This window comes from Oculina patagonica, chromosome 6, assembly GCF_052425735.1.
Source record: "Oculina patagonica isolate OP01 chromosome 6, crgOcupat, whole genome shotgun sequence".
Lineage (NCBI taxonomy): Eukaryota > Metazoa > Cnidaria > Anthozoa > Scleractinia > Oculinidae > Oculina > Oculina patagonica.
The window spans coordinates 12,905,035-12,931,102 of record NC_135763.1 but is presented as its reverse complement, the minus strand read 5'-3'; the positions used below and the strand labels follow the sequence as shown (position 1 = coordinate 12,931,102).

At 38.9% G+C, this 26,068-nt stretch overlaps 2 protein-coding genes and 1 pseudogene across 3 annotated transcripts; 1 reads left to right on the top strand and 2 right to left on the bottom strand.

Moving 5' to 3' along the window:
* Positions 1–7,142: 7,142 nt before the first annotated feature.
* On the bottom strand, positions 7,143–8,432 carry LOC144657856 (uncharacterized). Its single transcript, XM_078518217.1, has one exon. The coding sequence runs from the start codon at positions 8,430–8,432 to the stop codon at positions 7,143–7,145; it is 1,290 nt and encodes a 429-aa protein (XP_078374343.1).
* LOC144658088 (uncharacterized) lies at positions 8,370–11,483 on the bottom strand (annotated as a pseudogene).
* Positions 11,484–13,122: 1,639 nt separating this feature from the next.
* LOC144657097 (zinc finger-containing ubiquitin peptidase 1-like) lies at positions 13,123–26,014 on the top strand. 2 transcript variants are annotated; one of them, XM_078517390.1, is made up of 11 exons: positions 13,123–13,854; positions 13,982–14,044; positions 14,443–14,508; positions 16,337–16,512; positions 18,259–18,390; positions 18,875–19,043; positions 20,049–20,240; positions 20,920–20,982; positions 21,731–21,836; positions 22,640–22,809; positions 24,806–26,014. In XM_078517390.1, exons 1-11 carry the CDS (start codon positions 13,680–13,682, stop codon positions 25,069–25,071), a joined length of 1,578 nt encoding a protein of 525 aa, XP_078373516.1. In that variant the 5' UTR covers positions 13,123–13,679; the 3' UTR covers positions 25,072–26,014. The 2 variants fall into 2 exon arrangements, with proteins under 2 accessions (XP_078373516.1, XP_078373517.1); XM_078517391.1 differs by lacking the exon at positions 14,443–14,508 and having other exon boundaries at positions 13,129–13,854.
* Positions 26,015–26,068: the final 54 nt, after the last annotated feature.

The window sequence follows — 26,068 nt, the reverse complement described above, 5'->3', positions numbered from 1 at the left end:
ACACACTCGCCTAAAGGCTCGTGGGATATTCCATAGTATACCACTCGAAAGCGTTGCATAACTAGTATATATCAGTTAATTCTATGACCTGTTGGTCAGTGCCGAAATTGCCTACGATTGTGTGACATAGCCGCCCCGTTAACTTTGGAGATTACTCCATTCAGATAAAATAGAAGCTTTTTTCGTGATCTAAGGCATTTGTTCTCTTTTTTGACCTTCTTTGGTGTTCTTATTTTCGGTTTATTGCGTAGTTCTGGACGGAAAAAATCCCTTATAAGGGACGGACCATTATTTTTTTGGAGGGGGAGGGAATGAAAAATATTGAAAAAAAAAATGTTTGCAGGGCCTGGAAAGACAAAATAAATTGTTTGCAAGCACGATATGTATAACAAAAAAATAGTAAGAATTTCGAAAAAAAAAATGTTTGAAGAAGTGCATAAACTAAAAAAAAAAGTTTGCAGAGGAAAATTTTTTATTCCCCCACCCCCCACCAAGAAAATAATGGTCCGTCCCTTAGTCAGAGCAACGACCTTGTCTTTGACACACCGCTCGAACGTTGACGCGGGCGGTCACCGAGCTGAGCCCGGTGAACTTGAAAATTTGCAGTATTTTGAAGGTGTTATTTACATTTCAAGAGGGGATCAGGTGCTTCATACTTTCACAGTACATTTATACAAAGTTTCATTTGCACCGTACACTCATGTTAAAAGAATACAAAAGCGCGGGAAAATTAGCCTAGTGTTTCTTTTCGGATACGCTAGCTGAACATTCAAACTTAAGAAAATTTTAGAGAACGAAATATTGTTACCCGAATTTTCGAGCCACTGTTGCCTTCTGGTCTTTTTTCGTACCTAAAACGACATTTTTCTCTCTCCGAAAACAACAAGCATTACTTTCCCCAATGTCACGAGAGTTTGAGCTGTGGAAATCTCCAGTTTTTCATCGTAGACGATTATAGGACTTCCGAACAGATATTCACCGAAACGGTCCGTTCGGTGCCCCTTTTTCATGCGGATTAAAACCGCGCCACGTTTCTGGTTGCCACAGCGGCGGCCGGGAGCAAGTAATAAATCCCCACTGGGCTTTAGGACGTTTAGCCGGCGGCAAAACGTAAAGCGGGATACATGAGCGCGGAACGCTTTTTGATCCTTTGTCGCTTCCGTCTTTCGCTTAGCCTGCGAATACAGCCGCCTCTCATTCGCGAATGAGAGGCGGCTGTATTCGCAGGCTATATATCTTTCGCTCCACGCTTGCGGCTTGCTCGGTCTGCTCTACCGGCGTCTTTCCTAACCAGTGGTAAAAATTATCAGTTGTACAAGTGAGAAACAGAAGAATCCCGGGGTATCCAATCGAACGTTCGGTAATCGAACTCAATCGAACACCAATCGTTCGATTGTGTTCGGTAATCGAACATAATCGAACTCACAATAAAATTTGGTCAATCGAACGTTCGATTACCGAACAACCAACAATCGAACTCAATCGAACGTTCGATTACCGAACTCCTGTTTGTTTATACTGCGTTCATATTGCACGGTGCACCGTTCCCCTAATCCTTTTTTGGCGATTCGCCATACCCCGGGATAGGACGATTGTCTGCACAATAGCCACGGGCACACCAGTCTGCCACGTGGTTGGGAGAAATTTTGCCAAATGTGTGTTTTTCACATATTGAACACAACTGCCTGTGTTGCAGTGAATGAAATGGTGCAACTTCTGTTTGAGTGTAACGGTGAAAAGCAGGGCAGAAACCATATCCTTCCTTCTAATATAGAAATGTAAGCAATAGTGCATTTCAGTTATTTTACCGTCGTTTTGTTCAGCGAAGGTCAGGTGCACCGGTGCACCACCGAGTTACACAACTTTATTGATCGTATTTGTGTTTCTTGATAACTATTGTGGAGTTATAGAGTAAGTCTCATAAATATATTGATACAAATCTCTTTTGTAAATAAACATAAACTTGGTCTCGTTTGTGTGTTCTCATTGCGGAGGAGGGCTGGGTATCGGAAGGACTTCGCGGGAGCACTGTATACCGTGCACGATTTAGGGAGATGTGACTTACCGCATAAAATTTGTGATCCCATCACACATCACATTCCTTTCAACAAGGCATAATTAATAGGAAGAAAGAAGTTGTTCATGCGAACTCAAGATATCCAGGGTGGACCTGGGGCCGAAAATGATAATATTATTACACGGTATCAAATGGTATCACAGGGTATTACAGGGTATAACAAGGCATCACAAGACATCACAAGGTATCACACAGTATCACAAGGTATCACACAGTATCGCAGGGTATCACGATGTATCACAAAGTACCACAAGGTATCACAAGGTGTTACACGGTATTACAACGTATCACAAGGTGTCACACGGCATCACACAGTATCACAAGGTATCACACAGTATCACACGCTATCACAAGGTATCACACAGTATCACAAGGTATCACACAGTATCACAGGGTATCACACAGTATCACAGGGTATCACACAGTATCACAAGGTATCACACAGTATCACAAGGTATCACACAGTATCACAGGGTATCACACAGTATCACAAGGTATCACACAGTATCACAAGGTATCACACAGTATCACACAGTATCACAGGGTATCACACAGTATCACAAGGTATCACACAGTATCACAAGGCATCACACAGTATCACAGGGTATCACACAGTATCACAAGGTATCACACAGTATCACAGGGTATCACAGAGTATCACAGGGTATCACACAGTATCACAAGGTATCACACAGTATCACAGGGTATCACACAGTATCACAAGGTATCACACAGTATCACAGGGTATCACACAGTATCACAAGGTATCACACAGTATCACAGGGTATCACACAGTATCACGAGGTATCACACAGTATCACGAGGTATCACACAGTATCACAGGGTATCACAGTATCACAAGGTATCACACAGTATCACAAGGTATCACACAGTATCACAGGGTATCACACAGTATCACAAGGTATCACACAGTATCACAAGGTATCACACAGTATCACAGGGTATCACACAGTATCACAAGGTATCACACAGTATCACAGGGTATCACACAGTATCACAAGGTATCACACAGTATCACAAGGCTAGGTATCACACAGTATCACAAGGCTAGGTATCACACAGTATCACAAGGTATCACAAGGTATCACACAGTATCACACAGTATCACAGGGTATCACACAGTATCACAAGGTATCACAAGGAATCACAAAGTATCACACAGTATCACACAGTATCACAAGGTACATGTATCACACAGTATCACAAGGTATCACACAGTATCACAGGGTATCACAGGGTATCACACAGTATCACAAGGTATCACACAGTATCACAAGGTATCACACAGTATCACAGAGTATCACACAGTATCACGAGGTATCACACAGTATCACGAGGTATCACACAGTATCACAGGGTATCACAGTATCACAAGGTATCACACAGTATCACAAGGTATCACACAGTATCACAGGGTATCACACAGTATCACAAGGTATCACACAGTATCACAAGGTATCACACAGTATCACAGGGTATCACACAGTATCACAAGGTATCACACAGTATCACAGGGTATCACACAGTATCACAAGGTATCACACAGTATCACAAGGCTAGGTATCACACAGTATCACAAGGTATCACACAGTATCACAGGGTATCACACAGTATCACAAGGTATCACACAGTATCACAAGGCTAGGTATCACACAGTATCACAAGGCTAGGTATCACACAGTATCACAAGGTATCACAAGGTATCACACAGTATCACACAGTATCACAGGGTATCACACAGTATCACAAGGTATCACAAGGAATCACAAAGTATCACACAGTATCACACAGTATCACAAGGTACATGTATCACACAGTATCACAAGGTATCACACAGTATCACAGGGTATCACAGGGTATCACACAGTATCACAAGGTATCACACAGTATCACAAGGTATCACACAGTATCACAAGGTATCACACAGTATCACAAGGCATCACAACATATCACAAGGTATCACACGCTATCACAAGGTATCACACAGTATCACACATTACACAAGGTATCACACGGTATCAAATAAAAAACTCAGTGACTGTATAGCTATTTTTCTTGTAAAAAGCTCCGCTTTAATAAATCAGGTAAGCAAAAATCAATTTAAAAATTTATATATTTCTTTATTTTTCCACGTGCAACCCTAAACGAGACCTCGACGGCTAAATATAACGGCGTTTTGCCCGAAACACCCTAAGTGATACAAAACTGAAATTTACACCCCTAAGCGAGTCGACGAACATCCCCGTCCCTTTTATATGGAAGTCCCTCGGTCTTACAGTACTGAGAATGACATTTCTGTTAGATAAGCTTGGCGGAGACCATAGTTTTTTCACTTGTGTCTATTGGTAGCGATTTTGTCAACTTTAATAGACCTATGTCTGTCTGGTAAAACCAAGCGTCGGTTGCATGACAAAAAGTGAGCATTTCTATGCACTGACAAAAAAACAGTAACACCTCTGCCATTGCCGGTCATGTAACTTCCAAGGGACACACAATTAAATGGGATCATTTTGACATTTTAGCCACCAGACGTACTGGTATCCATTGTTAACTTAAAGAGACATTATTGACTGCAGATTTGAAACCAGCGTTAAATGAAAACGTAGGCAGTGAGAAACTTTTTCTCAACTAGCCCTATATATACATTAATTTTCTTCCTCTGCAGTTCGAAAGATATACTGTTTATTGTTAATGTTACATTGTTATTTTTCCATATTTGGTACCTGTATTTTATTTCAAATTTCAATTTGTAACTGTAATTTAGATAACCGTCACTTCTGAAGATGTATGTTGTAACATACTAAACTTTAAGTGTTCAATCAAAGTTTCTTTCAGACATGCGTTGTCTAGTCATGTTTGTTAGCGCATGGTTTTTTTTTTGCCCTGCCATCACATTTTCTAGTGGTCTGTTCTTAAGTCCATCTCACGCGTAATATCTCTGCATGAATTTCTCGTCCCTAAAGACATTTCGATCAAGAATTTTCATTGTATTTTCGGACTTTTCGGACTTTATCTAGCTAAAATTTCCTACAGTTGCCTTTGCAGACCAATGAATCAAGACATGCAAGTACCAAGTAAACGAATGAAATTTTAACTCTATGCTCAGAGCAAGGATTAGAAAAGCGTATGTTGTTATGTCAGTTGAGTTTAGAATAGAATGAACGAAAGAAGAGGCCGCACTGCTAATTTAGCTGCTTGGGTTTTACAGAAATGAAACTTTTTTGCCTATTATTTCTTAAGTATAACTGCAATTCTATGGTGTTGGTTTTTTATTCGGAAGTCCATGTTATTTCAAACCAGATGAAAATGGCAACGAATTGACCATTTTCTTTTAGATTTCCATTCACTCCAACAAAAAGGTAAACAGCAAAGAAATAAATCGTGGTTAAAATGCAAATACTCTGGAGCACTGGGGGATCACTTTGAGTGGACTTATTGAGGTTTCACCCCCAGTTCATAGTTCGCAATGTGGACAATCTTTAAAATAAATTCTGTATATGTATGTATAGTAAATCACACCCCAGAATCCAGTGGCCAGCACCATGGAAGTTTAATAAAGACTGTGGAAAAAGTTTTTTAAAAACTTCTGGTAAATTGTAAAAACATTTGTAATCAGTGTTTAGAGAGCTTGTAGGTGTATAAAATTGGACTGAAAGCCATTGACTGCAAAGCCTATTCAGACTGGTGAATGTGCACAGGGATTGTACCTGAGTCTCACCCTTGTGTTAGGTTCTGTTCCGAACACAGTGCATAACTTTGTGAACACACAGACAGCAAGGGATCGCTGTCAAACACCACTAAAAAATTGAGTTTTTGCAGCCCAGGGGGGTACTCTGGATTTCAAGTGACGGGGATGATCGAATGGGGACAAAAATCAAGACCCAAAAAAATCCCTAGGGTTTCCAACAAAACCCCAAAATATCCCTGGACCAAAAAAAACAACCCCCCAAAAAATCCCATGCCAAATTTCTGACCCATTAAATTTTTCAGAAAGGGGGAATCATCTGAAGATATAACACAAAGAAAAACATTAAAAACACTTTCAGAGTTTGTACTTTATTCGCAGAACTATGCAGCCAAGGCACTACCACGAATATTTAGATTGTTTTTAATACTCAAAAAAATCCCTACTTAAATCAAGCCATCCAAAAAATTCCTTGCCAAATTTTCCTACCCAAAAAAATCCCTGAATTGAAAATTTCAGGCCCAAAAAAATCCTTCGATCATCCCCGTCATTTGAAATCCCAAGTACCCCTCCCCCCTGGGTTTTGCAGATGGCCATGCTAAGACACCAAGTGTTTACGGGGAAGAAAGTTTCGCACCGCACACTTTTATTAAGGTGGCTCCATAGGGTTTTGAGATATAACGGCGCGCGCACAAGTGATACCCATCAAGAGATCATTTTCGCGTTATTTTTTAAACTAGCTTAATAAAAGCTGATGAAATATTAAAAACAAGGACTAAAATATGTTGTGCATTATTCTTTTTTAAAATAACAGCCTTTGCTTTTGAGCTACATCTTCCTAAAAAGTCCTATTTTTTGGTGTTTTTGTGGCTTTGATCCTAATTTTCTTTAATTTTCTTCGGTGAAAAGTTTTGAAAATCTCCCAACGGATTGAATCTGATGAGAAGTAACTTTTAAAAACAAAAAAAGTGGGGGTTGTCCAGGTCGTTTTTTCGTTTTTGGTTATTTTGTGTTTTTTTGACCAAGCAAAAAAATTGGCCTACAAAATTTTTTAAAAAAACGGCAAAATGGGCAGTTAAAAAGGTATCACATCTCTGCCAAATTTTAAGGATTTTCACCGAAGGAAACTCTAGTAAATCCCAGGCGAAATTTTCTATTTTCGCCCCGAAATAATTACGTCATCAGAATAGAAAATGTCCAAGATCGCTATTTGAGCATGCGCCGGCCGCAAGCGTGATCTTTGAACCACGTGAGTTTCCAGGTACGAGTTGATGTTTACAGACGAGCGTTTCCCGTTGTTGTCGTTTTTGTACGAATATCTATTAACACAAAGGTTAGTTGGAGACATACCTTAATCCTTCATGTAGCAGAATGTGTGAAATTCTGCTCAAAGTATTTCACAATCGCGGAGACTATTCTCATCGTGTTGGTAACCCTTGGTCGGCTTGGCGAGTGACATGATAATGGCGGCCTCGTCAAAATGCACACAAGACCTTTCCGTCCAAATTGTTGGAAAACGTTCTTCAGATCCTCATATCCAAGACCACTTCCTGAAATTTTCTCGGCGATTGTTTGTTTTATTGGGCTGTCCGCACTTCCTGGGTTGTAGAGCTTTCCTCGAAGAGTCAGGAGTCGCTGATGACGGTTGTCAAGCCATTTCATGTCTTCTGCGGCATCCTTGACAGAAATTACCGAGCTTCTGTTGACCAGCAGTTCATCAGACAAAGCCAGTCTTGGCAAAAACAATATTCTCCGAAGAGCGATCACATCCGCTACCGCGTCGTGGGCGTCAAAAGTGGTTTGAAAAACGTGTTCGTAAAGAGAACTCATGTTTGGCTTTGGAAATTTACCTTCGGCATCGAGGAGAGAAGAGTGCTTGCTTTGAATCAGTGATTTAAAGAGTGTCAGAGTGTCTGCAAAGCGAATGCAATTGATGGAACTAAGCTCAGCGATGAAATCTTTTCCACCATTGCGAAGAAGCACTGGAATATCAAACATCGCGGCGTTGTGTCCTGCCAAGACTGTGCAAACGGGTTTTGTGGTCTGTGAGGAAGCTGCATTCGTGCTCTCCTTCAAAAACATTACGAACTGCTTAAGAACTTCAGCTAAGGGTGAGGTTACCACAGGTTGATTTTCTTTAAGAAGTCGACGGGTTCCATTGACAGTTTTGACTGTAAGTTTGTTTACCTTTGACGCATAAGAATCTATGTCTTTGTTTGGTAGAATATAGCATGCGAATTGTTTGCCTGACCTATCCACGGCGGCGAGCTGGCATATTTCTGCTGATTTTCCTGTCGAATTTGTCTCGGTGTCAAACAACACAAAGTTATAACATTTACTGTCGTCGAATTTTTCCTTGTAAATTGTAGGTCTTGGGGTATATTTCGGAACCACATTTTCGTACTGTACTTGTTGTTCTTTTGTGATAGCAGTGCAATAAAATTCAGTGATCGAGAGTTCAGAAGTGTTCGACTGCCTTGCTGTCTCGGAAGTGTCCAGATTCAATCCAATGCCACTTTCATACATGGAACCCTCTTTGGCCTCTTTCTTTGAGGTTTCTGAAATTTTTTGTTTGTTTAGTTGCCATCGACGTATTTTGAACGGGAGTGTTGATTTTCTTTCTTTGTCCATCGAACTTTTCTTTTCCATTTTTAAGGAATGAACTTCACAGAAGAATCCTGGCTCTATGTTAAGTGCTTCTAGAGTTTGAGGAATGTACTTGTAACCTACATTTGCTTGAGCGACACCACAAGAAACTCTATAATCACTGCTTTCACTTCCCCCATAATAGCGAATTTTGGGGTTCTTTGTGCCCACCACACTGTTTAGACACTCATTTCGCTGTGAATTAGCTGCAGGTGCCAGTTTGCTAATTACAATGTCTGTGCTATATTCATCAAACAGAGATTTCAGTGCTGATTGAAGGCTGTCACCCTGGAGGTCTTTGCCATAGGGAAGATCTCTGTGATTATAGTTTGAAGGGTCTTTCTTGTGCCGACACCAGGTCTCTCTACAGCCAGTATGATTTCCAAAAGCGTGAGGCACAATGCTTTGAATTGCAATTTTCATGTTTGCAGCATCCCCTTTGTTTTGTGCAACACAGTACGTAAAACACTTGACAAGATAGTTAATAACTTTTTGTGACAAAACTGAACTGTTTGGGAATTTTCCTCGCTGGCTCAAGTTGTAGAGGCGTGTTGTGAGAGATCTTTTCGTGTGAACAGTGTCGCTCCATTTTTCCACACCATAGGGCACATTTTGTTTAAGGTGACATTCAGTTGTTGAATCATCATCCCCTGTATATGTAGAAAATTTCACGTTTGACTCAGTCACCTTGTTAAAAAGTTCAACTGCAGACAAAGGCTCCATTGACTTAGAGGACCCAGAATGATTCTTTCTACAGTCATGTTCTTTAGGTTGTTTTCCTGCCTTTTTCGCTTCATCACAGGTACGGCAAGCCTTACTTTTTGTTGTGTAATCTAGGACCTTTCCAGTGGAAAGGCCCATTGCTGCTGCATGGCCAGTCTTTGAATTGAAGCCTCGCCCACGTTTTTGCCAGCCCATGTCATAAGAGCAGGAAACTGAAACCAAATTGTTTTCATCAGGCTCAATACCATTTTCAACTGCTTTATCTTTCTCCATGTTTAAAAAGTGTTGACAACTGAATTTTGCTACCTGTTCTACAGCCTTTCCAGCTTCCCTTTCTCGAGTTTTAAAAGTTGATGAGTTCATTGTGGGAATGTTAAGGGTGGAAAGTAAATTGTTCAAGTGAGTGTTGCCCACTCCAACATGCAGACATCCAAGAGCAGCTCTTGTGTTAACATCATAAGTCAATGGGCCCCTTGCTCCAGATCTGTGCTCTTTTGAAGTTTTTACTGTGTTTACTGCTTTGCAGTGGTTGCATGTGACATTTAATATACTTGCCAAGCCTTGATGTTCTTCTGATACAATATTGGTTAGGGACAAAGGACCTACAAATTTGTGTAAAAACACCATTGTAAACTAATAAAAAAAATCTGTACGCTGGGTATTTTTCTCTTATTATTGTGCCTTATCAGCCTTGTCCAAGATTGCTAGACTACGAGCACTTCCTTATTTTTTCGCAGAGTCCGTCAAGCGTAAACAAAAAAAATGTATGACCTTACAAAAAATGGGGCTGAGGCAAGGTGAGCCTCATCCCCATTTTTTTGCAGGGTCGTTTATTTTTTTGCTTCATGCTTGACAGACTAAAAAAGTGACTGCTCATAGTCTTAAGATTGCTGCCATGATGTTTTTATTATAATGCTAATTACTAATGTGATTAATCAGGGGGTAAACAATAAAAAATCCAGATATTCCAGCCAGTCAGACTTTTTATTATGGGATGTGATGTATTTTAAATGTATTGTTCATATTGAACTTTAATACTTATAAATTTCTTTTTTGCTGTTTTGTAAAATAAGTACTTGGAGTACAGAGTAAGCATTCTGAACTTGAAACAATTCTATCACAGTTGGCTTATATCTGACACTCAAGCATGATTTTAGTTGGCTGATTTCCTGAGTATGTTTGCTTCCTGAGAGACAATGTGACTAATAAGCTCATGTAGCCTTCTGGTTGTACCATGCTTAGCTTGTGCTAGTTCAAATTTTACAATTTTATCAACAGTCTTGGACAAAACTAGTGGGACACATATCAGACACTTGATGCAAATTTCTTAATTTACATGCAGGTAATGAATAATCCCCTACTCGGTATTGTTTCATAGGGCTAAATGATTTGAAATTTGTGTCTTGAAAAGTTTTGTCCAACATTGTAGGGAGAGACTGAACGCTGGTTCCTGTTCCTGTTGAGCATATTGGTATTTGATAATTTGTCCTAAACCAAAGTATTATTAATTTTGTATCAATAATGAATGGATTCTAGTACATATGAGGGTGGTTCTTTCAACTGGAAAGTTTCGGGTACTGAAAGCAATTGCAAGACATGGCAGTTTCTCTAGATTCTTGAAATAGGTATCTCTTTAAAGATAGGTCAGTTTGTTGTAAACTTTTGAAATACTTGGGAAAAGTATATATTTAATTAAATTGTTACATTCGAAAATATTAATAATAAAACTATATTTACCACGATGACAAAAAGAGCATTCTTTTAGACCCTCTGTAAGAGTCTCCATATCCATAAGTCTGGAGCCTTTCGGTCTTTTTTCCTCCCTCTTAGCTGCATTCTGCCCAGGTTAAAATTAATAAAGCACGTTCACAGGTGGGCCGATAATTTATAGGACAAGACACGCACCAAATATTCAATAATGAATTTTTAAAAAAGTACAAACCTCAAGTGATCGTGTCATTCTTTTTGTAGGCGGTTCGTTTTCCTGGGTTTCATTGTCAAATTGCAGTTTCCTCTTGACGTTGTAATTTCTAAACCCTTGGAATAATTTTCTATTTTTTTCTTTTTTGCTTTCGATCGTACGAACTTTGTCAACTTTAAAAAAGCGGCCAGAAACATCGCGGGCGTTGTAAAAACCTCGTTGGGGTGTTGTACACTCATTTTTCTTCTCAACACAGGCAGGCACGGGTGTTATTTCATTGGCAAGTTGCAAGTTTCGCGATTTCTCGCAAAACATTTCACGCTCGCGTGAAGCCGCCATGTTTGTTTTGATTTGCCTGCATTTAAAGCTCGCGCCATTTTCGTACCCATTCCTCGCGCGGTCAAGAAACCCTATGGAGCCACCTTAAATACACAACCTAGAAAACCTAATGAAACTAGAGGTGGGTACACATCTAATTGCTTTCAGGTGAGGGAGGGCAAAGGTTAAGTCTGAGAGTATTGACACTTATTGAGAAGTTAGTCCATTCCATTGCTATTCTTACATATTTCTGTTTTTGATCCGTCTCTCTTAGTGATTTGGTTGTGTATCCTCAGGTGTCGACATGGAATAAAAATTAGAAACCACTTTTTGTAGGCGCGTTTTTCGAAAATAGTTGTGTTGGATTGTTCTATGTTCTAGCGGTGTCTTGCTTAATTTTTCAGGTAAACTTTGTTTATTTTTCTGACTTTTCGGGCGTTTTTGGTAGCCTTATTTAATTACTTATGTTCTTACTTTGCACTTCCCACCAAGGTGCAAGACTCCTGTATTTAACATAAAATGGATTTTCAAAAGGAATGGTGACTCTTTAGATACCGTGTGATACCTTATAATAGGTTGTGATACCCTGTGATACGTTGTGATACTGTGTGATACCTTGTGATACCGCTTGATACCCTGTGATAGCGTGTGATACATTGTGATACCTTGTGATACCCTGTGATACTTTTGATACCTTGCGATACCGCTTGATATGTTGTGATACCTTGTGATGCCTTGTGATACCGTGCGATACTGTGTGATACCTTGTGATACTGTGTGATACCTTGTGATACCGTGCGATACCCTGTGATACCTTGTGATACTGTGTGATACCTTGTGATGCCTTGTGATACCCTGTAATACCCTGTGATACCGTTTGATACCGTGTGATAATAATATCATTTTCGGCCCGAGGTCCACCCTGGATATCTTGAGTTCGCATGAACTGTAACAACTTCTTTCTTCCTATTAATTATGCCTTGTTGAAAGGAATGTGATGTGTGATGGGATCACAAATTTTATGCGGTAAGTCACATCTCCCTAAATCGAGCATCAGATGGAGCACTGGGAATTATTTACGTCGATCGATCGAGTCGCTTCGGCGAATTATAGCTTATTCGCAAACTAATATACTGATCTTTTCTCGAGTTTACTTTTTTATCGAAACAATTTCAGTTGTCTCGAATCGACTTAACATGTGTCTCAGTCTGTCTCGAATCGACTTCACATGTGTCTCGAATCCACCTCGACTTGTCTCGAAACGACTTGTCTCGAAAAGACTTTGTCTCGAAACGACCGGATACCATATAATTTAATAAACATTGACATTCAGTTCGATATTTGGACGTTTTTATATTTATTCCATTCAATAAAAGTTGATTTTGATTAGTCCTGCGTGATTTACTTATCAAGAGAAAGATTCCGAACAAAATCGAATCCGATTGTGTTCGATTATGTTCGATTGGTTCGAAAATCGAACTCACAGCAAAATAGATGTTCGATTTTGTTCGATTACCGAACCCAATCGAACGATTGGTGTTCGATTGGGTTCGATTGATTTTTGGTTCGATTTTGTTCGATTGGATACCCCGGGAAGAATTGTTTTAATCAACTTGTAAATCTTTAAAAAAAAACGGGAAAAAAGAAAATGAATGTTGTGTTGCCTACGTAAGTTTCTTGATTGATCTTGATTTATAGACTTGCTTACAAGTCGAGCTCACAGAGCGCGAAAGCGAGTGCGAACATAGTGAGTACTAACTATGGTGCGAAGCACGAGAGCTCGAACGCGGACCGCGCGGACCGGAAACGAGGAGCGAACTACTTTTAGAAAGTCTTCTTGATTTCAGTAGAACCCGGTTTAGAAATGCACAATCAATTTGGTTTTATAGAATGCGTAAAAATGATGATGGGTCCTTGATTAGTAGATAGTCTGATTCTACAGTTTGTTTTTATTCTAAAAATTAATAAATTTGTTTCCAATAGTAAATACAGTCAAGCATGTGAACCTTCGTCGTGTTTTGCACCATACTGTAACGCAACACATGACTCCTGTTATTGCGTGACAAGGTGACATGCCAAATGCACAAGTCTGCCTCGTTATGATGCCCAAACTTGAACGTAACGCCTGGTGACTTTCGACTGGTGGCAAATCGCGATAGTCGAGCGATTCGTTGTGATTTCAAGAAATTCTACTTCACTTTTTCTCTTTAAATCCTTTCTCAAACCGAAAGCATGATATTCATATGCTTGCGGTGATGTTCTCGTGATCCGAGGTCGCATCAGCTGATATGAAAAGACGGCGGGACGAGTTATATCGTCATGACATCGACCTTCCTCCGTCTTTGTCGATTTGCCCTGTTTGCGGGACATCCGTATCAAAAGAAAACATCGGCATTCATGTGGAGGAGCATTTCACGCAGCCGTCCACATCCTCTGAGACGAATCGATTCGATGATTTAGAAGGTAAGACAAGCATTTTCGAAGCGCGATTTCGGTTTTGACGACGAGAAAAAATTGACTTAAAAGCCTCTAGCAGGTACATGGGTTAATTCATGTCATGTAAAGATGGTTGTTTTCGTTTGATTTTTAGTTCCAGGGTTTTCTGATTCAGCCGATTTTCGGACATGTACATATGGAAAATGTCAAGAGATAGGTAACTTACTTTCCATTTTTTTCGTCTTGTCATAAGCGGCAAATAAAATTGCTTTCTATATTTTTATGAAATGGCTTCCCATAAATATTTTAATCCAAGGATCACTCGAGTTAACAATCATATAAATGCTATTTTTCGTTTCTTTTTTGCAAAATGCGATACAAAATATTTAACTGATTTTGAATGAGTTAATTAAAGAGTCATAAAACTTGTAAATAAACGTAAAACTCAATTAACAGAAATAATTAGCACAACTTCAGCTAATTATCTTTATTGTTGTTGACAAGTTTTGACTAAATTAAAAGCAAAATCATAAATTAAAATTAAGTGATCTTTCTGACATAAGTTATAACTACTATTTAAATTCTAAATGCAGCTTGTTTAAATTCCTGTACTAGATGGCAGAGCCAAGCAATCTTGCTTAGAGGGACAATCAGTGGTTGCTGGCACAGAATTTATACCATGTAAGCAAATAAACAGATATGCTGTGCTAGACAATACCTTCTTATAACTTCCACTGTTATCAATATAAACAACTTAGCAAACTGCTATTGCTGAATCCAACGACACTCCAGACCAAAGATATTTTGGGTCCCAATCTTAAGACTGAATGATGTGTTTCATCAAACACAACCTGGTCTCAAGTACTCCTAGTTACAAAATTTGAGAATTTGGGAGAAGTACTGATATTTACATATACTTTTGTTTTCATGTATTGCTTCGAGTTTACATATTTTTAGAAACTGTATAATACCAAATCAGTAGCTCAAATTTTCAGCAAGGTGTAAGAAATTGTTCGCTAAAATGGCACAAGTACTCTCAGTCTCTTACCAGAAGACAGTGGCACCCAAGACTTTTCATCTCTAGTCAAAAGCTTGGTACACACACTTGGTGAATTTGTCACTGAAGCAATATCCATTTATTATGATTAGGATGTATTTATCAAACAGCCATGTCTTTTTTAAAAAAGCTTTTCGTTGTGAATCAGGTTCTGATTGTTCAAAGGTTGCATAATTATGTTATCCACCTGATTGCATTTTCCACCCTTTGAACAAACAGTATCAGAGGGTTTTTTATTTACTTCAGAATAAGGTGATTATTAGAGGAGGGTCTTTTAATTGGAGGCAGCGATGTTATTAAAGAAAATATGGTAGTTACCACAAAAAAATAATGACTAAAAGTGTGGCAAATTTTGCTTTATAATAAATAAACACTGAGAAGTTAATTTATCAAATTTTATCTTGAACAGATAAAGGATACACGAAACATGAAAATTAAACAAATTAAAATTAATAATTTGTAGCGGAGCTCCACAGCGGCCCGAAGGGCCGCAGAGCGGAGCCCCATACCCATAGAAAATTCACAGAAATAGGAAAACCATGAACTTGAGTTTTCATGGTCATCATGGCTAGCGGCATGGCTCGCGGGCGAGTATGTCGTACGGTGTACGTACGGTGTTGCGCACTTCAGAAATAGATAAACCCTCATCTATTTGTTACTGGGCATCCAAGTTATGGTCAATTGACAGCTGTCAATACAAGGTATCCGCTGACCAGTATCACGTGATCATATCGCGGGCTCAGGTGTATAACTCATCGAGGTAACGCGTTTTTATAAAGTTGACCGCTGACCGAAAGATGGTTTTCCTATTGGATTGCGGGCTCATTAACTATTTTTTATGCCTACGGTTAGTGAATTCAGATATTTTAATAAAGGGCAAAGTAAATTACCGGGGAGCTCCGCTTTTAGGCTTGGCTAAATCTATTTAATATAAGTTATGTTACAAAATGCTTATTTGACATTTTTTATCATTTTTGCTTAATCATTTCACTTTGTTTAAGCAATAAATGACTTTAATTTGTATTAGTTTTAATTTTAAAATAAACTTTTTTCTTGTTTTCGGAGATAAATAATGTATTAAAAGAATTGCCTTGGATAACGTGTCCACTAAAGGAAATATTATATAAAGTAAAAAGTAAATAATTTGTTTTTAAGACCACTTTTTTTAATCTTCTAAAGTAAAAGAGTATAAAAACTTAAACTTCTTATCTTGTTATTAAATACTAAACAGATAATCAATTCACTTATTTTTTTAATCCTCTAAAACAAAGGAGAATAAAAACATATAAATCTTCTAATCTCCTTATTAAAATCAAACACATACTTATTTATATTTTATTTTGCCTCAACCTTAGCTTGTTTCATTATAAAAGAGGAGAAAAATGTTTATAATAATATTACATGAAATGATACAATTAAAAAACTCAATTCAATTGATATTTTCTCTATAAGTTTCCACGTCTGACTGGGATGATCACATGTTCGCACACACCTTGGAAGATCAAGCTATCAATGACACAACTAACAGCAGTTTGTTGGGAGTACCATTTCACCAGCAGGAGCAATATGACATGCCACTGTTATACACACATAATGATAGTGTACTGGCTCAGGAACTTGAAAAACAGGTAAAAAAAAAAACATATCAACCTGGTAAATGGCCCAGCTCACCACGAGTCTGTCGTAGCTCAGTTGGTTAGAGCGCACAACTGGTATCTGGGAGGCCATGGGTTTAATTCCCTGCGGGTACTCAGAATTTTTCTTTGTCTCATGCTTGTGTCATTGTTGACAAATACATCTTTAATATTATTATTGTTTTTAGGTCTGAATCTTTAACTTGGCATCATTATATGGGTTGAGTTTGTTTGTTTGTATCTCGTTTTGTCATTTTCTGGATTGTAGTGTGAAAACCTTGAACATTTATAATTTTAACCCTTGCCCCCACCTCGATTAGTTGGCAAGCAACTTTGTAACCATATTCATTAAAAACAAATAAAGTTCACTTTTTTTTCTCATCCTTGCTCCAAGTGTTTTTCTCTGGGTTATCTGGGTCTCCTCCATTCCAAAAAAAATCAACTGTACACTAATTCTAAATTTGATCTATAAAAGAGTGGACTAATAACCACTCTCTGGATGTGCTACTGCAAGTTCCTATTTAATATATTTTTTTATTATTATTTTACCAAATAAAACAACAATAATTTATAAATTTTGTGTAAATCCCAAATATTATGTGCCAATATAACTGTCCTTCCAAAACTGTGCATTTTCTGAGTTAAGCAATTATATATATATTTATTATAAAAAGATTAGAAAACTGAATTCTTCCTCAAAGAAGACAAATTTTTCTGTGGTAATCAACATAATTAAGATTAACTCGAACAGATCTCCGATTTGAACAATGGTTGATGATAGTTAGAACTATGTGGTGATAGTTGTTGAGGCAACAGGGTGAATCGACTATCACCTCATAGAAACGGAGGATGAATAATCTAATAATTTGTTTTAGTAGAATTCTCACTAATAAAAGTACTTCTAATTTAACAATTAACAATTATTTCTTCAGTGAAGTATAATTTCTCTTTATACATTCCGAGCTCACGTGAAGTTGTATACTAATGTATACTAATGGCTGTTAGCATAACCACACTGACCTACTATTGGTAATCGCGCAATCTGATTGGCTACACAGGTGCCTACTATCGATCCGTAGAAGGCTCTCGGAGACCGCGCTTAGTCTTCGCTGAATTTTATCAATCAAAACCTTCAATGAATCGATTCTAGCGATATTCTGAGTTTAATAGATCGGTCAGTGGGTTATGCTAACACAATTAGACGGCTCGCTCTCAGTTTCTACCGGCTTTTGATAATTGGCTCGGGGCTTTGCCCCTCGCCAACTATCAGCCATTAGCATAACCACACTGACCTACTATTGGTAATCGTGCAATCTGATTGGCTAAACAGGTGCCTACTATCGATCCGTAGAAGGCTCTCGGAGCGCGCGCTTAGTCTTCGCTGAATTTTATCAATCAAAACATTCAATAAATCAACTCTAGCTATATTTTGTGTTTAATAGATCGGTCAGTGGGCTATGCTAACACAATTAGACGGCTCGCTCTCGGTTTCTACCAGCTTTTGATAGTTGACTCGGGGCTTCGCCCCTCGCCAACTATCAGCCGATAGAAACCTCGAGCTCGCCGTCTAATTGTTAAGTAGAAACCTTGAGCTTGCCGTCTAATTGTTAAATAGTATTTCGCATTTGCATGAGTACAGTAATGTACTAGTAATTTTATGTATGGAGGGAAGGATGATGGTTATTTAAAGTAAATACAGTCTCCCTTAGCTTTGTTTATGTATTGTTTCTTGTCCTGTAGGAAATGGAACGCCTTGAGAACCAGCCATGTGAATGGGATGACCACATGTTAGCTCAAGCACTGGAAAGCGAACAAAGAAGAGAACAAGAAGAGCAACGACTTCAAGAGGAAGAGGAACTGAAGAAGCTTCAGGTTTGAGAACAACATTCTGTGATACAATGAAATAAGTAAATCATAATGTATTCTGTGATACATGACAAAAAAATTGAGCAATTTTTATTTACTAGTTTCATGAAACCGAAACCAAAGTTATCAAATGAATCTGCTAGTCACAAAGGACAAAGAAAGCCCAGTGAACCAATCAAACCACATGTAGTGCAGGAAAACATGGGTGAGCAAGTTGCAATTGCAAGTTGCAAGTTGCAACCACTTTCTCAGCCAATCACAAGTAAAACCAAAACCAATCGTGATTCGCTCGTGCACGTTTTCCCTGGCTTTGTGCCGCCAGCCGGCTACATGTATTTGCTTCCAGTTTTCATTGGTTCACTGGATTGTCTGTACCCTTTGTGATTGGATAGAGTGATTTTGGTTTTATGACACTCAATTGAAAACTGCTCTAAGAAGTGCTAAATATTATTTATGAAAGATGGTTTTCTTTTGCTTCTTACATCAAAAGGCCATGTATGGTATGACATCCACTGGTGGTTATGTTACGCAGTACAGTCGACATATGGAGAGAGACGTGGCAAAAAGCAAGACATCTGTGGGCGATTACTATGCCAGGAAAGCAGAAATGTTGAAAATACTCATGACAGACAATGATAGTGGAGAATCTTGTACCAGAGGTAAATTGTAGCAAGATCTTAATATATACAGTCAACTCTAATGTTATAGGCTATAATAGCGGACAAGCTTGGGGCATCGTTTTGTGCCTGTAATAGTGAGAGTCCATCATAGCAGGGTGTGAGAAAAAAAAGCACCGTTAACATATGTTTAATAATATTAGACTATGATAAGCTTATCAGCAGTAGTGAGGCTTCTAAGCAGTTGTTGGGAATGTAGGATGCATGAGGGCTTGACTTTTCCTAAAGAGTCTGGAGGGAAAAGTCCAAGCTGAAGTGTAAAAGCAAAGTATTTTCTACAGTTACTGAAGAAATTGGTGCAAAAATAAATATTCCAGAAGTCTTTTGAAGTGTGTTTTGACAAAGAACGAACAAATAACTGCAATTTTACGTAATCATGTTATATGAGAAGTTCATGGCGTCTGCTTTATCGAGCGAGAGTTAAAACAATAAAAACTGTTATGTAGGTAACACGGAAGTGTCCGTAATTCCGTAATACATACTAGCCAGGGTCCGTAATAGCGGGAGTCATTTCCATTCAAACCTCTATAACTTTTGCCGGGGATCTGGATTTTGTCCGTAAAAGGGAGGTGTCCACAAGGCAAGAGTTGATTGTACTTCTACTTCAGTTGGTTGTAATTTTGCTGGCTTTACAGTGTGTGTTCTTGAGCGAGGCAGGTTACTTTAACTTACAGTTCCTCTGTAATTAAGGTACCAATGAATATTCAGGGTCAATTCCCAGCCTGACAATGTGTAGTTCCATAAAATATCCATGCCTCCCCCACGGAAGGGATTTTAAAAGAACCCCCCACCCTGGAAATTCCAGTTAAATTTCATACATTTCTTTAAAATTTTTGGTCTTTGAGACCACCCCCTGCAGGAAATTTCCAATCCCTTCTGTGGGGGGAGTATGGATATTTTCTGGAACTACACAATTCACATTTATTTAGGCTTGTTAAATTAGCATCTTTTTTAGTAATAAAATTTTACTCGTTGGTTTTTTGTAAGGTATCATTCCTCAACTTCATCATCGGTATGAGATGGGAGTCAGTGGTACTAAGGCTGCTTGGCTTGCAATAGACACTGATCATTTTGCCAGTACTGTGGGTGATGCTGGATGGGGCTGCGGCTACAGAAATCTGCAAATGTTGATTTCTGCTCTTCTAAGAATGGACGTCTACAGACCAGTTTTGTTTAGTAGTGAGTATAAACTGAAAACTTCCTATCCTTGATCTTATTGCCTTTTTATAACAAATTTGAGGCAGGAAGATCAGAGTATGGTGGACCTAATCAAAAACATCTTGTTATGAAGAAGTACTGAAAATGTATAAAAAGCAGTGCTTGACATTGGAGAATTACTTCATGACTTTGACCTACAGTTGAGTAGGTAAACCTTTTTCTCATTTACATCAACACAGTAAAGTGATTGGTCCTAACATTCAAGACTTTAGAGTGGGGGGGACAGGGGGGTCTGAACCTCCTGCTTCCCGTACCTTTTACTCCCGCCTCCTGCCCCTTTCTGTAGCTGTTCTCTCCTGTTTGTTCCATGTCCATTGCAAAATATAATGAAATGTTACGAAATTCACTCGTTTTTTCCCGGTTCCCGCCACCTTAAGAATCCCGCTTCCCGCCCTCTCTCCTCCCGCTTCCCTCCCCTTTTCTCCCGGGCTCCCGCCCCCTGTCCCCCTCCACTTTAGATGACACCCAAGTGTGTTAAACCATTCACAAAAAGCCATTCAGCAATCAGCAGTGCATTAATAGCACTGTTTGTGTTTTAATATTAATGCAAAAAAATCAATTTGAGATTTTTTAATCTAGATATATATAGAAACAGCAATAACTAGAAAACTAATAGAGTTCTTTTGCATTTTTCACCCAGTTGGTGAGAAAGTTCCATCCATACCAAGGATTCAACAGTTTATAGAGGCAGCTTGGACAAGTGGTAAAAACACTTTAAACGCTTTTTAAAGTGTTTAAAAACACTGGCTGGGTCATAATATGTCGTGTTCTTGGGCAACGGTGCTCTCTCTCCACCTAGTGGTAAACTCACAAACTGTTAGGACAAAGTTAACAAAATGTTGAGCCTCTCAATGGGTATTTTCGAGGAAATCGAAAACGTGAAGATCACCGCGGAAAAAAACGAAGATGTCAAAAGTGAAGCGAAGATCTGAAATTGACCAAAATTTGCGTGATCAAATTAAAAACACTCAGATTGAAACTGTCAAAACCTCGTATTAAAACACTACAGAAAATATCTGAATTTTGGCATTTGACCACATTTCACTGCGATTTCAGTGACAACGGTGGTTTACAGTCACTGTGGCTGTGAAACCACATGAAGCAATTACAAGGCCCAAACGTTTAAACCGCTTCAATCCGTAAACGATAATCTGCTTAAAAAAACGAAGATTTGCAAAAAAAAACTGTGAAGAAAACGAAGACCGTGGGTACCCATAGAGAGGTTCACTGTTTATGGGGAGGGGGGGAGGGCAGCGGTAACCTATGATTTTTCTGGCTTTGCAAATGATTACAGTTCTCGTCTTTTCATATCGCTTCTGATTGGTTGCAACACGACATTCCAGATTATTTCTAGTAATCACGGTTTAGCAGATTTCACAGTAGTTTTTTAAGTTTGACTGAAGGGTTGTACATATTTAACAGTATTCACACATTTTTTTTGTTTCACCAAGGGTTTGACAGGCAGGGTTCTGAACAGCTTGGCTGCAAACTGATCAACACCAGGAAATGGATTGGAGCTACAGAAATAGCTGCTGTCTTGAGATCGCTTCAGATAAGGTGAGATACAAGCACAGGGTACCCATATTAGAGTGCAAGGTTGCCACAGGTCAGGAAATGGTCAGAGAAAAAAATTTCTTCAAGGTCAGGGAAAAGTCAGGGTTTTTTTTTAGTCAGGGAAAAGGGGTACCTTGCATTTATCCATTTGTATCCACTACTTTTCTTTTTGTTTTCTGGATGAGTCTGAAAAATACCCTTTTTCTAAAGCCTTTACATGGAATACCCCTTGCTTTAGAACTTTTAAGTTTATTAGCGATTTCCTTTGGAAAGAGTAACATTAGTCATTGAAATGTTGATAGGGTTTGGGTGGGGGAAAGGCTTGTGATTTTGTGTTGGGGTTTGCTCATAATACCGCATTCTTCGTTCGTATTTTCCTGCCGAAAAGAACTCATAGCCAAATCTATTACTTCTTTTCCGACTGTTTTGTTCCAACAAGTGTTACCTTATTAACGCGAATTGAAGAAAATATTACTTTCCAATAAAGGAAATTAACGCGAGAGAGGGGGTAACATCTACGTACACAAAGAAAAAAATTGTTGAAACAACAGGAACAAGTTTATTTCAACACTAGGCGTATAATCTTTAACGAAACAATGTTCTTAAACTTCAGTATCGGCTGGTTTCCACCCTGAAAAAATAATGCTTTTTCCTTGCAGTCAAGAACGTCTGGACTGTATCGAGAAATTTGGGCCATAATAATGGAAATTAGGGTTTTGGAAATTAACGTTAACAAAAATTATCGCGACTTAAATTAAAGCGATTTTCATGAAAATTCCCTTTCATAAAGTACTTCTATTTTTCAGCGCCAAGATAATTGACTTTCACCAAGCAACTGGCTGTGATGGTACGCACCCAGAGATGTTTGCGTGGATAAAGCGGTATTTTAGCTACAGCGTCAACTCCTCTGCACTCCCTGTGGGCTCTTCAGTTCTCAGACAAACCTCTGTACCTCCTCTCTACCTTCAACATCAAGGTTTGCCGTTAATAACATTAAAGTTTTACTAGCGACGGAGTCTTAGGACGGACCATTATTTTTTGGAGGGGGGGGGGGGTGAAAAATATTGAAAAAAAATTGTTTGCAGGGCCTGGAAAGACAAAATAAATTGTTTGCAAAAACGATATGTATAACAAAAAATAGTAAGAATTTCGAAAAAAAAATGTTTGCAGAGGTGCATAAACTGAAAAAAAAAGTTTGCAGAGGAAAATTTTTCATCCCCCCCCCCTCCAAGAAAATAATGGTCCGTCCCTTAATCCGAAGCGCAGCGCGTTACGATCTTGTGAAAATCAAACTAACGGAGTCGTAAGCAGCGTTTCCGATTCCGCTCATGATTCCGTCCCTTATGAACCAGTGAAAACTAAATTGTCGGATTCACAAGCCTTAGGGTTAGGACGCTTACGGCTCTAATTTCCGATTCTCACTTGGTCTTAAGAGCTCTTACGGCCCGGGGTGGGGAGGGGGGGCACTCAAAAAAAGTTTTAAACGGGGAGGTTTCGCCCCGAGGTCCAACCCCTTACCCTTTTATATACTATTTTCACAGAAAAAGCAACCCTTTCGTATACCTTTTTATAGAAAAAGGTACCCCTTTCATATATCTACACGACACGACATATACTTAAAACAGGACGTTTTCTTGACATTTTTATGTAGCGCTTAATATTTTAAGATGATACAGCCATAAGTTGCGTCTGTTTCGAAATATTTAATTTAAAGGCCTTTTTAAATATCTTAATTACAGAATTTCCTACCCTTTCATATACCTAAACCTGTGAAATCCCTACCCTTTTATATACCTGAAGCCTGAAAAAGGCACCCCTTTTGGGTGGAGCCTCCCCGTATAGGCCATTATAGGGAGTACCCCCTGGGTCTTACGACTCCGATTACGACTTCGTCGCTAGTGAAAACCAGCCTTTAAATCTTAGTAGCACTGCCTTGCCAGCATAAAGTTAACTTTCTATAGGACCACGTCTGAAAACTGCCCGCAAAAAAGGAACAATCTCCCGGAGGAGAAAAAAACTTTGAGAAGTTATGAAAATAGTTTTGAAGCCAGGTGCTTATAGCAGTTTTAAATTCTATGAAATAGGCTTCCCTCACAAAGATGCTTCTTTGTGCAGTTAAGCGTTTCTTGGATGTTTTTGTTCACTTTAAAACTAGTGGTAACCACAAGTTAGAAAGTGCGGGCCTCGACAAACTTTTGTTTTCGGATTCCAATCGTTCTTTGTGGAGGAAAAAAAATTCTCAACTTCCCAGTGTTTGAACGATACATTTTCGGATCCTTTTGCATTAACCGTTCATGGTGGAAGATTACGGATTGATAATTGACAAATCACTGGACAAAAGTAACGCGTCACGCGAGGAATGCATGATTTAATCGAGCACGCGGTGCACTTAAGATGTGATTTTCCTCTGTCGGTGAACTCGCTATGTTGTCAGTGTTGTAAGGAATTTTTCGAGATTAAATAACTGTTGTTGGAATCATTCGTTTTGCTCTGGTTTACCTGCGATACAATCACAGCAAATCTTCTCAAAACCAACGCCTGAACAACGTCTGCAAAACGTTATGTTTCTTCCATGTGACAGAGGCCTCGATCTTATGTGACAAACTGTTGACATTGACACATTTTTTCGCATTCTTATCGTCTTTATGAACAGATTTTCAACTTCCGGTGTTTCGACAAACTGTTGTGATTGACACATTTTTCGCATTCTGATCGTTCTTAGTGGAAGAACAAAATTTTCAACTTCCGCTTTGCAGCTAGTCTTTTATAAACGTGGCGCGCACGCGTCATACGCAATCCGCTGGTCACTGTCAAGATTAGGGTTGCGGGCCTCTCTTGGGCCCGCAAAAAGTTTGAGTTTTTCCGTTGCCGACGAGAGTAACCTTTTAAATTTTATACTGTGTTGTGTCATTTTATTTAAAGAACAACTCAGAATTGTTTTTTTTTCTTGAATCTTGTGTTCTCCATTGCAGGCCATAGCCGGCTGGTGATTGGGGTCGAGGAGCATTCTGGGAAAGATGGTGGCCTCTATCTGCTGTTGTTCGACCCTTCTCATTCCGCCAAACAGATGCAAAGCCTCTTGGAAGACATTCAGAGTAGCAGCTCGGGCTTACGGCACTTGCGTCGATCTCTCAAGCAAATGAGATGCAAGCAGTACCAGATCGTGTATGTGGAGGGGATCATGGACCCCCCTGAAATGGAACAGAGCAAAACCTTGGATTCTCTGCGAGTTCCTTGAGTTTAAGAGGCTAATGTGTAAATTATCCGGGGGTACAACTCTTCTTGCGGCTCGAGTCTCGTGACTTGAACCGTATAATTTCGGGCGATGATTTTAATTATCTTCTTATTCGAGTTTGTTTTGGTAGTTGTAGAATTCTGGTTTTATCATTGGTTAAAATCCACCAGTAATTTTTCTGTCGCGTCATTGGTCAAAATCCATCATATGTTACACCTCTAGCGGATTATCTCCAAGGAATGTAGCGCAGAGGCGCATGCGTGGCATTTCCTGATCACGTGTTCTGGACCAAGAACAGGGTATTGAAGGGTTCTTACGCAATAAAATACTACTGCATCACTGTTCATTGAAGTGATATAACGAAGCCGTTGACTTCAAACATTTCGCACAATACTATTGTTCCGATATGAGAAAACCAGAATTGCCAAGGAAGTAAGATTATGAGATTATCAAGATTATTAGATTAGGCCCCCAGAATTGACTAGTGACTAGAGTTACAGAGAACAAGTTACTTATTGGTTTGCTTGGCCAGTTAAGTAAATCTGGAAGACGGAGACAATGGCAACGGAAATCCATGCCAACATGTTGCACGTGCGGTTGTTGGGTCTTCGGTTGGATTTAGTTTGGAAATCGACAAAAAATAACAAAAACAAATCAAATAATGCAGCAAGTAGGAACCGTAGGGTCCGTTTTAACTTACTAAACATGTAATATATCACATATTGACTTGATGTCAAGTCAGTCAATTTGCGTTCACGGTAAATATTAATATTATCTATTTATGAATGCGTCTTCACCGACGCAAGAATGTAAAGAACAGGAATAAGGGCGTATATGTCAAGTTGAATTGTATTGTAGATGTACTTTTGTTGCAACATAAACTGCAGAGATATTTATTTCATTTATGGAGAGAATATGATAAAATAAATGGTATTTATTTATTTAACTACAACTGACTTTTTTCAAATGCGTTAAAAGTGGCAAAACAATAAAGATGATG